General features: G+C 51.2%; 6 protein-coding genes across 6 annotated transcripts; 3 read left to right on the forward strand and 3 right to left on the reverse strand.

Annotated features, from left to right (window-relative positions):
* Nucleotides 1-23: 23 nt before the first annotated feature.
* N7532_010339 (alkene reductase) lies at nucleotides 24-1,279 on the reverse strand (the record flags this gene model as incomplete). The annotated part of the gene is made up of 3 exons (XM_056622830.1): nucleotides 24-631; nucleotides 681-1,011; nucleotides 1,061-1,279. The coding sequence occupies 3 exons, from the start codon at nucleotides 1,277-1,279 to the stop codon at nucleotides 24-26; spliced, it is 1,158 nt and encodes a 385-aa protein (XP_056470246.1).
* A 471-nt stretch (nucleotides 1,280-1,750) lies between these two features.
* Nucleotides 1,751-5,000, reverse strand: N7532_010340 (uncharacterized protein; the record flags this gene model as incomplete). Its single annotated transcript, XM_056622831.1, has 11 exons — nucleotides 1,751-2,635; nucleotides 2,689-2,999; nucleotides 3,055-3,421; nucleotides 3,469-3,643; nucleotides 3,692-3,767; nucleotides 3,924-4,077; nucleotides 4,131-4,187; nucleotides 4,236-4,596; nucleotides 4,645-4,763; nucleotides 4,795-4,869; nucleotides 4,977-5,000. The coding sequence occupies 11 exons, from the start codon at nucleotides 4,998-5,000 to the stop codon at nucleotides 1,751-1,753; spliced, it is 2,604 nt and encodes an 867-aa protein (XP_056470247.1).
* Nucleotides 5,001-5,153: 153 nt separating this feature from the next.
* N7532_010341 (uncharacterized protein) lies at nucleotides 5,154-6,720 on the forward strand (the record flags this gene model as incomplete). The annotated part of the gene is made up of 5 exons (XM_056622832.1): nucleotides 5,154-5,859; nucleotides 5,910-6,048; nucleotides 6,095-6,241; nucleotides 6,295-6,613; nucleotides 6,664-6,720. The coding sequence occupies 5 exons, from the start codon at nucleotides 5,154-5,156 to the stop codon at nucleotides 6,718-6,720; spliced, it is 1,368 nt and encodes a 455-aa protein (XP_056470248.1).
* A 375-nt stretch (nucleotides 6,721-7,095) lies between these two features.
* On the forward strand, nucleotides 7,096-8,379 carry N7532_010342 (aromatic ring-hydroxylating oxygenase subunit alpha; the record flags this gene model as incomplete). Its single annotated transcript, XM_056622833.1, has 2 exons — nucleotides 7,096-7,895; nucleotides 7,953-8,379. The coding sequence occupies 2 exons, from the start codon at nucleotides 7,096-7,098 to the stop codon at nucleotides 8,377-8,379; spliced, it is 1,227 nt and encodes a 408-aa protein (XP_056470249.1).
* A 115-nt stretch (nucleotides 8,380-8,494) lies between these two features.
* On the reverse strand, nucleotides 8,495-11,778 carry N7532_010343 (putative NRPS-like enzyme; the record flags this gene model as incomplete). The annotated part of the gene is made up of 4 exons (XM_056622834.1): nucleotides 8,495-8,890; nucleotides 8,943-11,119; nucleotides 11,174-11,441; nucleotides 11,500-11,778. The coding sequence occupies 4 exons, from the start codon at nucleotides 11,776-11,778 to the stop codon at nucleotides 8,495-8,497; spliced, it is 3,120 nt and encodes a 1,039-aa protein (XP_056470250.1).
* Nucleotides 11,779-13,141: 1,363 nt separating this feature from the next.
* On the forward strand, nucleotides 13,142-14,461 carry N7532_010344 (M20 family metallopeptidase; the record flags this gene model as incomplete). Its single annotated transcript, XM_056622835.1, has 1 exon — nucleotides 13,142-14,461. The coding sequence occupies one exon, from the start codon at nucleotides 13,142-13,144 to the stop codon at nucleotides 14,459-14,461; it is 1,320 nt and encodes a 439-aa protein (XP_056470251.1).
* Between the last annotated feature and the right edge of the window lie 266 nt (nucleotides 14,462-14,727).

Here is a 14,727-nt window from a genome sequence, read left to right on the forward strand (position 1 = left end):
CCCCTCTACCGACCAGTTTCTACTCACTTACTGTAAACGGGATAGTCTGTATACCCCTTCTCAGCAGGCATCGCCCCATAAAACGTCGTCCGATCATACGAATTCAACGGCAAGTTGTCCTTCAACCGCCTCGGCAAATCCGGATTCGCAATAAACCACCTCCCAAAAACAACCGCATCAGCCCCATCAGCGACAATCTTCGGACCCGCATTCTCCGCATTGAAATTCCCCGCAGCAAGGAATGCAATGCCACCCTTCTTCAACGTTGGCCGGAATATATCCAGCGAAGGCCGCTCGATCGCCAACGATCCGATCTTCGCGTCCTCGTCCAGCACCTCGTCGAAGCGAGGCTCGACCATGTGCACGTACGAGGGCCGGGATTCGCTTGGAAGACTTGCAATCTGCGAGCAGAGAGATAGCCAGTGCGCGTTTGGGTTGGAGTCGCGTGTGTCTTGGAAATAGTTGTACGGGGAAAGACGGATTCCGACTCGATCAGCACCGATTGCGGCAGCGACGGCGGTTAGTACTTCCAGGACGATGCGTGAGCGGTTTTCGATTGTGCTGCCGTAGGAATCGGTGCGGTTGTTGACGTTGTCGTGGAGGAATTGGTCGAGGAGGTAGCCGTTTGCGCCTGGGGTTGGGGTGAGTTTGATCCTTTACTATGAAAGTGAAGCACCTACCGTGGACTTCAACACCGTCGAAACCAGCCTCTCTCGCACGAAGCGCAGCAGCCGCATATTCTTGGACAGTCTCCTGGATCTCCTCAACCGTCATGGGCCGCGGCGGCGAAGCCGCATACTCGCTTCCATCCAGACCATTCCCAGTGATGGGAATATCGCTGGAACTGACAGCCTGCTTCCCATCGATGAACGAAGGAACAGTCGCTCGACCGACATGCCAGAGTTGACAATAAATGTATGCGCCCTTGGCGTGGACTGCGTCCGTCACTTTCTTCCAGCCAGCAATTTGCGACTCGGTGAATATTCCGGGGACGCCTGGGTATCCGGCGGCCTGGGGGGTTAGTTTGCGGATTGGAGATGTTGGTGAGTAAAGATCTTACATATCTGCTGATGGGAGTTGCCTCTGTCAACATGAAGCCTCCGGCTGAAGCGCGTTGGGAGTAGTATTCGACGTTGAGGTCGTTTGGAACGAAGACGCCATCTGACTCTTTGGTTGATCGCATGCGTGTGCAGGGGGCCTGCACGACGCGGTGGCTTAGAGATAGGGCACCTAGGCGCAGTGGTTGGAATAGAGGTCCGACGATGTCAATTGAGCCCATTTTGGCGGAATTGTAGATTGTGGTGAGCTGTTATCTATTGGCATTGGATACTGCTATTAAATAGCCTGAAAGGTAACACAAGGATACAGTTGTCCCATTATTGACATGCGAAAGTGGGATAATGGCGGAATATATCCAAAATTATTGAAGTTATCGTGTTGCATTTCCTGATTCAAGAGAGTACCCCCACTGTACTGCTCATGCGTGGATGGAGCTCGCACCTAAAGCCCCCCACCCTCGTCCTTAATTAATCCCCACATGAGGGGTCATCATTTTGACAAGTGGAACGACTAGAGGATATCAAAGAAAGCCGAAATTTGGTGATGGTACTCAAAGACATGACGGTGTGCTTTGTGGACTTGAGTACAAATTTTACTAAATTACTAGATGCTGCAAAAGAGAACAAGAGCCTGAAAATTCGATCATAACAACACCGATTCAATTCATAAAATTCTATTCGATGCCTAAAATTTACAGCATAAACGAGAAATAATCTTCTAGTCCAGCAACAGACTTCTCCCCTTCACCCAAATCCCAAGCTTCAACCCCTCCAACATACCCATCCGGCCGAACAATAGCGATCCCAACCTGCTCCCGCTTCAGGTTTCCAAACCACACATCCGTGCAGGACGGGGTATTCACATCGTCTAGATAAAGCGTCCACCGACTATCCTGTAGAATCTTCGGCAAATCCGTAATTTCAAACTTGGATTTGGCAGACTGCGTGACCATTGCGAAAGTAAATGCACTGGATACTTTCGTGTATCTTTGTGGCTGGATGAATTCGTCTGAAGGGGCGTATCCCCGCGGCCGCTTGGCATAGGACTGCTCTGCTAGACCGACAGCCTTGGACAAGAAAACAGAGCTGGCTATTCTATCATTGAACGTATTCAGGAAAGACAGTGAGGCAGGAACATCCGGTACGAAGAGGTATATGCGAAATTGGCTTAGTAGTGGGATATCGAGTTGGATATCGACCGGGTTCGCGTCAATATACCGAGTCACCTTAGCGGGCAACTGCAGTGACCCGGGACATAGACTTGACGATGCTGAAGCCCCCTTGTTCCGGCTCAACATGCCGGGGGCATACTCCGCCCCAACGCCAGAGATGAAGCGAATATTATCATCGAAGTTCTTAGAAAGAGCAGCCTCACCCTGCGCAAAGGCCTTGCAATGCTCCGTGTCAAAACTGATGAGGTCATTGGCGATCTTCCGACGCTCTTCCTCGTAGGTTGAGAGTAGGGATTGCTTCGCCAGCCCCCGGGCGACGAGGTTGAGTTTCCATGCGAGGTTGAAGCTGTCGTGCATACTTGTATTCGCTCCCTGTGCTGCAAGGGCTGAGTGACAATGGCCAGCCTTTTGATTTCACTATTAGCATTCATCATTTGAAGAGGATAAGTCGGCCATACATCACCAGCAATGAAAATCCTCGCATCTGCATCCATGAAGTGTCTCGCGACACGTTGTCCGACAACGTAGTTGCCAAACCACTCCCTGCTCTTCCACTCGAGTCGAAACGGCTGCATGGCTTTCCTTGCTCTGTCAATGACATATTCGGGTGTAGCTTTTGCGCGATCTACGCGCTCGCCGTCGGTCGCGCTCAGTTCGACATATAGCCGGGTCATGTTGCGCTCGCGGGGAATCCAGAGGATCGATCCGGCTGCGTGGGAGCGAACTGCGGCTTTGCTCCAGAGGTCTGGGAAGTCTGTGTCGATAACGCCTGCGGAGTATTAGCCAGGAATTGAATAGGATGATAGAATAGCCGCGCAGCTCACCGTCTAGAACTCCCCACGATGCGTTGGTGATATCGCCCTCAAGCTCGGCATCGGGAATGAAATTCCTCACTTTGGACCTTGCGCCATCACATCCGACCAGAAAGCTGGTGCGAATTGTTTTGGTTGTGTTGGTTAACACATCTTCATACGTCACGTCCAATTGCGCCGTCCCCGCAACCCGCGAGCAAGATGCGAAGCGACTGTTCCGGGCCACAAAGACGCCTCGAGACTCCATGTCGTCGATCAAGACTTCTTCCACCATTCCTTGATGTGCCAGCAGTATAAATGGGTCTGATGCGCCGACGAGGCGGTCCGGGTAGTGGGTTAGTCGACCGGTTCGGTGGAGTTCCTTGTCTGCGGTTGATTGCTGTGGAGTATTAGTTGATGAACACTGGAATCGAGAAGAAGACATACCCAGAATGAGATGTCGTATACACGCGCAGAATTCTTGAGAAGAGGCTCTGCAAGCCTCATCTGCTTGAATGTCTCGATGGTCTTTGGTTGCATGCCATCTGCCTTTCCGGTCGAAGTCTTCTCAGGGCAATCGTCGAGAATGACAACGTCCATTCCGTAGCGAACTAGATTGCATCTAAAAAGTGTCAGGATTGCGTTTTTTCATCGTAGAAAGTGTTCATACGCAAGCATCAACCCCGAAGGACCTGCGCCGACTACAACAACGGTAGTAGACGCATCCACGGGGACGGCGATGTATCCTTCATGGTCAGCACCAGGAGCCATTTTTCGTAAAGAGTCTTCTAATCCGGATTGTGATCTCTCCATATTGTGCAACGAATAATGCTATTATTATAAAATCGGCTCTCGATGTGCGGAGTAACAACCCCCACTCTTGCAGCGCAATCTCCGACTACCAGCGGGTGACCCCCCATCCACGATCACATCTTGTCCGGTCATGTATGCGCTCGCGTCGCTAGCCAGAAAAACGCAGGCCCCCATTATGTCCTCGGGCTCGGCTACGCGGCCGTTCATGGCTTCTAATTTCCAGCTTTCGAGGAGATGCGGGAACTACTAGCAATTAGGGACTTTCTTGGTTCAGGCACAGGGATTGTCGAACGTACTGCTGCGGTCATTTCTGTTTGAACATAGCCGGGTGAAATTGAATTGACACGGATTCCCTAGTGCTCATTAGATGTGCTTGGATGGACAGGATTGACTGAACTGACGTATTCTGCCAACTCCTTGGCTATCGCAGGACACATTGACCTGACGGCGCCTTTGGAGCCGCAGTATGCGCTGCAGAGTTGGCTGCGCACTGCAACATGGCTCGCCATGCTTGCTACCAGAACAATGCTTCCGTGTTTTGTACCATTCTTAATCATTTGCTTCGCGGCGAGTTGCGCTGTGAAGTATAGTCCGAGTACATTGATTGCGAGGAGGTCGTGGTGATCTTTGTACGTGAATTCGAGAAAGGGGAGGTGGCGATTAATACCGGCGCAAGGAACGCAGATATCGAGAGCATTGTCGAAATCATTCTGGAACTGTTCGAAGCCATTTTGAAGAGATTCCACTGATGAGACATCCACTCTGCTAGATATTAGAATTCGAGACCCAGTTTCAGAATTGATCGCTCACTTGTAATAAGCTGTCCGAGCACCTAATTCATTCGCGATCGCGTGAAACTCTTCTCCGGGAGGTATCACATCAAAAACTGCTACATTCGCTCCGGCCTCTGCAAGGCCGCGAGCAAAAGGCTAGCCCGCATCCACGGGCACCTCCAGTCACCAGGGCAGTTCGGCCTTGGAGAGAGAACTGTGAAGTCAGCCAAGTCAGAAGATGGGGGGAGGAGACGTCCGTACTCTGGACATAGTGTCAGTCGTAAGATCTGGATTGTTTGAGTGGGCGTAATGAGCTCTATGCTCTTCTATGGAATAGACTCACAGATTCCTAGTCCCAGATATAGTAACTTTGAAGATATCGGAATTCGGCATTTCGGACGTGGCAGCTAACCCCCATCTTTGGAGCTCCATTACCCTCGTACAGAACAAACGCGACGATAAATATCCCGATCCGTCAAGCATTATCTGCAAGTATCGCCTCAATACACCCCCAATAAAGAAATTGGTTCGTTTGCATTCCTCGATATGGCTCCACGCATCCACGTCATGCAGCAGCAAACTCGCGCCAAGTCGTGCCAGCTACGCATTCTCGTCGTCGGCGCCGGTCTCGCTGGCCTCGGATGCGCCATCAGTTGCGCGCTCGCCGGTCATACAGTTGAAATACTCGAATCTGCGTCGGAAATCAAAGAGGTTGGCGCGGGTATTCAGGTATTACCCAATAGTTCGCGGGTGCTGCAGCATTGGGGCCTGGAAGAGGCGTTGACTCCGCACATGACCATCCCCAGCGTGTGTAACTTCATCGGGTGGAAGGGGAATAAAATCTCCCATCTTAATTTTCATGAGTCTGAGAAGAATTATCCCGGGACGTGGTATCGGGATTTCCACCGTGCGGATCTGCAGCGATGTCTTGTCCAGAGAGCGTTGGATCTGGGTGTGAAGATGACCTGCAGTGCGCGCATTGTCGAAGTCCGTGTGAGCGAAGATGGAGCGACGGCCTCTGCTGTTGCGGCAGATGGAAGGAAGTGGGAAAGTGACCTGGTGGTGGGCGCGGATGGGGTGTTTGGGAGGTTGACCGAAGCTTTGCTGGGCCGCAGCGACCCTCCGGTGAAGACAGGTGATCTCGCCTACCGTCTTCTTCTCTCGACCGACGCCATGCGTAAAGACCCAGAGCTGGCGCCGTTCGTCAATCATCCACAGGTGAATTACTGGTTGGGACCTGATGCTCATGCCGGTATGTCTCGCGTTTTCCCACAATGTGCTATCTTCTACTTACTCGTCTAGTCAATTACGTGCTTAGAGGAGGCGACCTGTTCAACATGGTTCTACTTGTTCCCGATGACATCCCCGAAGACTCACTAGCATCGACTATAGACGGAAATGTGGAAGAGATGTGTGCTTTGTTTGAAGGCTGGGATCCACGGTTCGTTTTGCTCCTTCGATCCGAAGATTCCATCTAATGGGAGCAGAATTCAAAAGCTACTCAAGCTCTGTCAGTCCGTGCAGAAATGGCGTCTATGTATTCGCTTTGGCGACTACGACTGGACGCACCCATCAGGAGCATGGGTGATGATTGGAGATGCGGTCCACGCAACTCTGCCATATCTCGCCTCTGGGTACGTATTCACCACAGCTAAACAGTTTCGGTATACTGATATCAGGTGTCTAGAGCTGGCATGGCCTTCGAAGACGGCGCAGTACTCGGCGAATGCCTATCACGTCTCCCCCACGTTTCCAAGGACTCGCCCGAATTCCTAGAAGCGAAGAAACATGCCCTAGCCGTGTTCCAAGAATGTCGCAAGCAACGCACCAAAATGGTGGTCGAGCGAGGAAATATCCAGCAGTATCTATACCATCTCCGTGACGGCCCCGAGCAAGAAGAAAGGGACCGGAAGATGCAGATGGTGCCTACGCCCGAGGGAGAGGCTCTCGCTTGGCGAGATCCAGGTCTAGCTCCGAAGCTGCTTGGATATGACCATATTGCCGACGTACGTTGTCCTGCAATTCTTCTACGGTTACCCGCTAATACTTTGACCAGGTCGATCGGTGTTGGGGAACTGCCCACGGAAGTGACAATATAGAATCTCGCCTGTGACTACATAGTATGCTAAATGGGATCAAATGAAATTGTACTTTTGAAATGTATACGGTGCCCCTGATAGTTGCAAAGGGACGGCTTGGGGGCTTGGCCATCTTATCGCTGGACGGGGCCCCGCCCCCATCTTTTATTCTACAAGGCTGCTGATGTACGCTAGTCTAGCGCCCCTCGGACTGACAGCGAGCTTCCGAGACGATATGCATATCGAGTTGGATTCATCCCCGCTTTAGGATGCTCCCCATCCTTGAAAGTGTGACTGATATGACCTTCCCCGCTCGTGTTATCGATTATATAGGCGCAACGAGAGCTTGCTTCAAGATGAAGGCAACAACGATCAATCAGGCTATTGAAGATTACACATCTTGAATAATAATGTGGCGCCTATTCAACTGGTCCTCAAGCTCGCCCGCGAAAGAGCCACCACGAGGCCTTCCAGCATCATGGTATCGATCCGAAGCGCTCTACCAACTCGAACGGCGAGCCATCTTCTCCAAAAGATGGTTATTGCTCACCCATTCCTCCCGATTTGGCAAACAAGGCGACTATCTCTCATTCACCGTTGCCAACCTATCTTTCTTTCTCGTTCGAGACCGCGACGGAAACATCAATGGCTTCCACAACATCTGTCGACACCGCGCCTTTCCCGTCGTTCAGTCTCGGTCCGGATCCGCTTCGATTCTTAGCTGTAAATACCACGGCTGGTCATATGCTCTGAAGGGGAATCTTTCCAAAGCACCCCGCTTCGAAATGGTCCCTGAATTCGACAAATCTCATCATGGACTGCTACCTGTACACGTCCACATCGACAAAGCCGGTTTCGTCTGGGTGAATCTACAAGCAGGTGATCCGGAGGTGAGATGGGACGAAGAGTTCCAAAAGATCGATGAGCAACCACGCATGCAAGACTTTGATTTCGCGGACGATTACACATTCGACCACTACTGGGAAATGGACGTCGATGCCAATTGGAAGGGCTTAATTGAAAACTACAATGAGTGCTATCATTGCGCCACTTCGCATCCGCTTATTAGTGGCGTTTCGGATCTGCCGAGGTATCGGGTTGAGCCGAATGCGGGCTATATGGAGCATCATATTTTCAATAAGGAGCAAACTGATAGTCAGTTTCGGAGGGCTATTACTTATTTCTTTCCTACGACGTCAATTACCGTTACGTATGTGTGGTGAAGTTCTTTTCTGATGCTGGAGATTGTATACTGACTATGAAATAGGGATAAATTCTTCTACATTCAACGCATGATCCCTGTGACTGCTACTACCAGCAGAGTCGAGAATGAAGTCTTTCGGCACAAGGATGCAACGGACAAGGAATTTGAGGATATAAATGCTTTTTATCGACAGGTGCTCGATGAAGATCGAGAGCTTTGTGTCGGGGCACAAGAAAATTTGAGTGCAGGGGTTTTTGTCAATGGAGAACTTCATCCGAATAAGGAAAAGGGTCCGATCCATTTCCAGGAGAGTGTCAAGCGAATGGTCATGGAGCACAGAGCCAAAGAAGAGCAGAGCGGACGGAAGGAAATTTGGCCTGCTCTCCCTCAACTTCGCAGTACCATGACTGAAAAGCTGATTGAGGAAGAGAAGTTCTGCTCGCAGCTCGAAGCGGCTAGTTGTATGAGCAGGCCCGACTTTGCATGGTAAACGAGATCTTAGCTTTTATGGCACTATGTGGAATACTCACAATGCATCATATCTTCAATTTACCTGTCTATCAGTAAATCATTCTCTATGCTACCCAGTAATCACTCTTGACTCCCTAAAAGTTCCACTGCTCCAGCCAGTTCTGCATCAGAGAAGCAGAAACCGGACCCAGAGCCTCCATGGTCTTGCTAGCCTGCTTCGCCTTCTGTACATCAAGAGGAACGGACATGGCACCATGTGCCCCGTCGACAAGCCCACGGTAGAAGCTCAGTAGCTTGAGAGCTGGTTTTTCAGCCACTTCAGAGTTTGTTGGTTTTGAAATACCCTCGAGCTCGGCGACCCACGCAGAAAAGTCTACTGGTGTGACATCGTACTTTTGCTGGATGGTGGGAACAAGAAATGACCAGTCCACCTTGTTTGTATTTGTGAGGTGGAAGAAGGCTGAAGGGGACTTTGACTGGTCTCTGTGTCTGGAATGAATGATTTCGATCATGATTGAGGCGAGCGTGTCCTGTCCATGTTAGCATCTGGGAAGTTGAAAGGATATTGTCGACGTGACTTACCACTGGCACCCAGTCCACCGCCGTAGACCCCAGAGAGTTTGGAATCTTCCCCATAGCCTTGGAAGTAGAGATAATAGTCGGAAGCCATTCATGAGGATTCCACTGTCCACTCGGTGTTTTCGGGCCGGCAATCTGTCCCACACGGTAGACAGTGGTCGGGACATGACTCTTTCGAGATGCCCCCAGACAGATACGCTCAGATATATGCTTCGATTCACCGTAGCCCTGAGGAAGAACTACAGAGACATCTTCCATCGGCACCTCCGGTACCAAGGAACCCATCTGAGGAGTCCACCCGCCAACTGTGCTGATAGAGGAGACGAAATGGATGTGGGCGTTGTATCGGCTCTTCAGACTGAAGTCCACGAATCGGCGCATGCCGCTGATATGGGTGTCTTCGAATGACTCGACAGAGTGGTTGAAGTCCACTTTCCAGGCGTTGTGAATGATTGTGTCAACATATTGCAGCATCTCTTGATATTTGGCCTCGTCAAGGCCGAACTGTGGCTCTCCGAATGATGTTTGAAGGAATTCGACTTTTGTTTCCAAGATACTGGAGTCGAAGGTCAGGCCCTTTTCTTCTAGGCTCTTCCTCTGTCGGCTCTTTGCGTCGGAGCGGTTGAGACAGTAGATCTTTGAGATGGATGGGTTGTTGAGAAGATCATGTAGGAGGTATGTACCGAGCGAGCCAGTGGACCCTGTCAAGATAATGCTGGAGGGAGACACCGGCCCATCTTGAGGAGCAGTGCGATCAACAGGAAGATTGGCGGTGTACTTTTCCACCAAGTTCTGAATCTTCTCATCTCGAGGAACGATATCCTCAGACTTTCCTTCCAAGATATTGAGAATCACCTTGGCCAGACGCTCCACCGTGGGGTTGGCGTAAAGCGTTTGGGCCGTGATGACTGCTGGAAATAGCCCTGGTCGACGCGCCTGAATACCAATCTGCAAGGACTTGGCGATTTGGATCGTCATCAAAGAGTCCAGACCGAGACTGTACAGATCCTGTTCGATCGGTACATCCGACTTCTCAAGAACCCGTGAGACAATCTGGCAAATGTATGTCGCAACTCCGGTCGCATCAAGGATTTCGGGAAGACATTCTTTCAGTTCGTCTTCCAGACCAGCCTCATAGATTGCATCGATCTCATTCTCGTAGTCTCGAAGTACAGCACGTCTCTGCGTAGACCCCTTCGGAGTCATCTTGAATGGCTTTGCCTTGGACGCAAACCCAATCTTACTCTTCATGACTCGTCCATGTGCAGCAATCGTCTGATTTGCTGCTTGAATAGTCGGCCAGACTTCTTCGATGAAGAGTTTCGAGTCCAATTCCGGTGAGTCTGGGTTGGGCTCAATCAGAAGACCAGCTTGGAATCGAGACTGGCCAACAACAAGCGCTCTTGAAACCAGCGGGTGGCCTTCAATGATGAGCTCCATAGAGATTGGATTGAATTTCTCTCCGTTGCTCAGGACAATCACGTCGTCCTGTCGGCCGCTATACTTCCACAGGTTAGGGTTTGTGGGGTGCCGGATGTAGAGATCGTTTGTTCGGTAGAGGTCGAGGTCCGGGAATGTATGGAAGATTCCCTGGAAATCACGGTGACCCTCATGGCGACGGAGGACCATCTCATAGAGATCTTCACCGATACTCTGCATCTCGATGCCATATGAAGGGTTCCATTCGAAGTAGGACCAGTCGGCTGCATTTTCTGGGACCATTGCGAGAATCCAGCCGATTTCGCTGGCTCCGATGACTGAAACTATTCTGGTGTACTTGCGCAGTCGCTCACCAGTCTCAGGGGACAGTGGAGCTCCGCCAAAGTAAATAGACTTAAGACCTCGCAGACACTCAAGTGCCTTGTCGTCGTGGCTCATATCTTCTAGGACGGATGGGGGCAGGAGCGCAGCTGTGGGTCGAGTAATTTTCAGAAGATCAACCAAATAGCCCACCGAAAGCGGCTTGTCGAGGCCGATTAGGACCGGGACACTGTGGAAAATAGACATTGCAAAGGAGAAGAAACCCATGAGATGGAAAAAGGGCGTCGTCGCTAGAACAAGATCTTCTTGGGACATGTGCCAGAAGGAAGCTGACTCGCGACCTTCTGGCCAGGGGATTTTAGACATGGTGTCCAGGGTTGCCATGAACCCATTAGTGAGGTAGACTGGCTTTGGCATGCCTGAAAGCAAATTCAGTAGATGAACGAGCACGTTTAATAATAAATGGGGCTTACCAGTAGTTCCCGAACTGTGGATAATGCAAGTGGTGTTGTTCTCGACCTCCGGATAAGTCTTATCACAAGCATAATGACAAAGTCCGCTCTCATCGCTGATGAGCGTCTTGAATGTTGGAACCTGGAAGACTTGAAGACTCGGACGGAGCGACTGGACTTCTAAGACTCGTGAGCTTCTTTCTTCGCCGTAGAAGAAATGGGAACAGTTCGTCTTCTCAAGAAGATGAATAAACGCTTCGTCTGAGTTTCTTGTGGAAGGAAGGAATGCCTATGATGTACCATATTAGTATTAACAACGACGCAGCAAGCAGAAGAGACCTCCATACCTGATGGCCAGTCTTTTGGCAGGCAAGAATGAAAATGCAGTAGCGAGCGTCATTGCTGGCCATGTAAGCCAGCGTCTCTCGTGGCTCTCCGGCCCCGATAGTTCTTTCAATAAACCAAGCCATGGAGTTCACAGCTCGAGCCGTGTCCTTCATGGTCAATTTCATGAAGCCATCCGAAAGCTCATTCCCATTTGGAACCACAGCGAAGACTCTTTCCGGCTCATTTTGGGCAGCATGATCCACCGTTGTTGCCAGAAACCGCTTGCTTGCTGGATCCATGATGTATCTCGATCAAAATGTCAAGTCAATCAATCAAAAAGTTTGTAGCATGCAAAAAGATGCACAGAACGTGCAATGAAGAGCAGATGCGCCGAATGGGAATATTGCAAAGTTGTCTGGTGGGGGTAGGGGAGTGGGACCCATTTTATAGACCTGGTGATCCCAACCTGAACACATCCCCTCGCTCACCATGCCGGATCAGGCGGGCTCAGTTCTGCCCATTGTCGTGGGTCCGCGAGGCTTTGGTACATAGTCTGCCAATCGTTCCCGGGCCAATGGCCTGTTATCCAGTCAGTCCTCAAATAAGTGGGTATCGCTATGCTCGATTTCGTCGTCATAACGGCTTGTCCTCCCGCCATAACTTCGGGTGCCGCTTGCCGGAAGATCGACCGACAAGAGATTTTGTGACGAACTCAAAGGTTACGTCCATCTTGGTGGATCAATGAACGTTGCCGCTGATTCCTTGTCCACCGTCGTGGACTTTTTGTGTTCCCCCGGCAAGGCTGCCCGGCTCGCTGGTAGTCCACTTGCCACTAGCGCAGTACAAGGGCTGAGAGCCTTGTCAGTCACGTTGAGAGGCTCCACTAATTGCGGTTGATGGCACAGAGAGATTGTGCTCGTCCCTGTCAGTGGTCATCCTATTTTTGCAAAGTTGCAGCCGATGTCAAAGCCGGCCGTGGGCACGGGTCCACGTCTCAAGTAGGGCGGTTATCTCCGAGTCTGCCGCCGCGATGATGAGTGTTTGCTTGTTTCTGGGATTCACGGATGTACAAAGCTTGTTCGAGGCATATTCTTTGTGTACTAGGGGCAGTCGAGACTCGCGGCGCATCGAAGCCAGACCCGCAGATTCTCCGCTGTAGTTTAGCTGAGAAACTGCTGCACGAAGTCCCGCGAGGTCTCACCAAGATCCATAGTCCTTGATAGCTTGCATATTTCCTCTTTCGTACCATATCATCCGAGGAGTTGAGATCGGTGCCAGTCTTCCGATCAGCGGAGTATGAGAAATCGATGCTGTGTGATGTGAGGCGGGCATAAACATATCCACGTTTATGACGCACCACCCACCATTTCCTGCGACTTGTGGCTCCCACGATTACAAATCTTCTTCAATCGTACTGCAGACCCCTGCTAGTTGAGCTTGGCTAATTCTACTCCCAATCTGCACTAAATCCACTTTTCCGCCCGATTTCCGCGCGATGGTGACATCGCGTGCACGTGACTCGATATGAGATCGGCTACCGGCGCGATCACCTTTGCTTCTTCCGTGCATTGGAGCAGGCCAACACTAAATCAACAAGGGTGTTGCAGCAGAACCCCGCCAGAAACCCATCCCTTCAGCTTCTCGAACCCCAATTGAGCCCCAATGAAGCCTGCCTGGTATCTGGCAGCAGCGACGGCCTTCACCGTGGCCATCGCTTCTCCGCACCCCGCATACGAGCAACAACCGCTCGGCAACTTGCTCTCACAGCCGACCGACGGCCTCAGCCTGATTCAGGGACAGGATGACGTCGAATCGGTTATCAGGAAGAGCCCTCTGCTCTCTTTCCATCGCGATCTCGTCCAAATCGAGTCGATTTCGGGCAATGAGCATGATGTCGGTCTTTTCGTTGCGGAGTACCTCGAGTCGAAGAATTTCACCGTCGTCAAGCAGAAGGTTGAGCCGGTAAAGAAGGATGACGTTAACGATGACTCTGAACAACCCAAGACGAGATATAACATCTACGCCTATCCCTATTCACACTCGGAACCGCCTTCTGTCCTGATTACCAGCCACATTGATACCGTCCCACCATTTATCCCGTACTCGGTTCACGAGCCGACTTCGCAAGATGCGGATGATCTCGTTATCGCGGGCCGCGGATCCGTCGACGCGAAGGGCAGTGTGGCGGCTCAGGTTTTTGCTGTGCTGGAAACGCTTGAGGAGAACCCCGATGCGAATCTGGGTCTGCTCTTTGTTGTTGGCGAGGAGATTGGTGGCGACGGTATGAAGACCTTCTCCAAATCTGACCTCAACACCAATAGCGCCTACCACACAGTTATCTTCGGAGAACCGACCGAGGCCTCCCTTGTCTCGGGTCACAAGGGCATGCTGGGCTTCAAGGTCTTCGCGCACGGCAAGGCCGCGCACTCTGGATATCCGTGGTTGGGAGATAGCGCTGTCTCAAGCATGCTGCCTGCACTTCTGCGCGTTGATAGATTGGGCCAGATCCCCGTTGACGAGGGTGGTCTTCCTGCCTCGCCGAAGTATGGGCCTACGACGCTGAACGTCGGTGTCGTGCGTGCGGGTGTCGCGACGAATGTTGTTCCGGCTGAGGCGATGGCTGATGTCTCCGTTCGTCTTGCAGCTGGTACACCTGATGAGGCGCGGGAGGTAATTAAGAAGGCTGTGGAGGATGCGACGAAGGATGCGGATGCGGAGGTCGTGGTTGATTTTGCCAGTCACGGGGAGTCGTATCCGCCTCAGGATTGTGATACCGATGTTGATGGGTTTGAGGTCATTCCTGTCAACTATGGTACTGATGTTCCGAATCTGAAGGTCAAGGATGGCGTTAAGCGGTACCTCTATGGGCCTGGAAGCATCTTTGTTGCCCATGGTGATAATGAGGCTCTCACCGTGCGTGACATTAAGGATGCGGTTGCTGGGTTCAAGAAGTTGATTGAGGCTGCTCTGGATAGAGAGTAAGGATGACACTATTTGTATCTGTCCCATTGGGTAGAATTATATAGATCGATTCTGTCTTGAACATCTCTAGAAAGCAAGAAATTAATATCAAAATATTCAAATATTGCCTTCTGACTATCAAACGACATCCAGAGCGAGAGGTCCATGTGGCCAAACAGAGGGCATCGACTGCGCGCAGTAAGATGGAAATAAGGGAGCATATCTTTACCGTCACATTTCCACTCTCATCCACCTCACAATAGCCATGTCGAACTCATTAACGAGCA

This window comes from Penicillium argentinense (genome assembly GCF_028826775.1).
Source record: "Penicillium argentinense strain IBT 30761 chromosome Unknown utg000010l_segment0_segment0, whole genome shotgun sequence".
Taxonomy (NCBI): Eukaryota; Fungi; Ascomycota; class Eurotiomycetes; order Eurotiales; family Aspergillaceae; genus Penicillium; species Penicillium argentinense.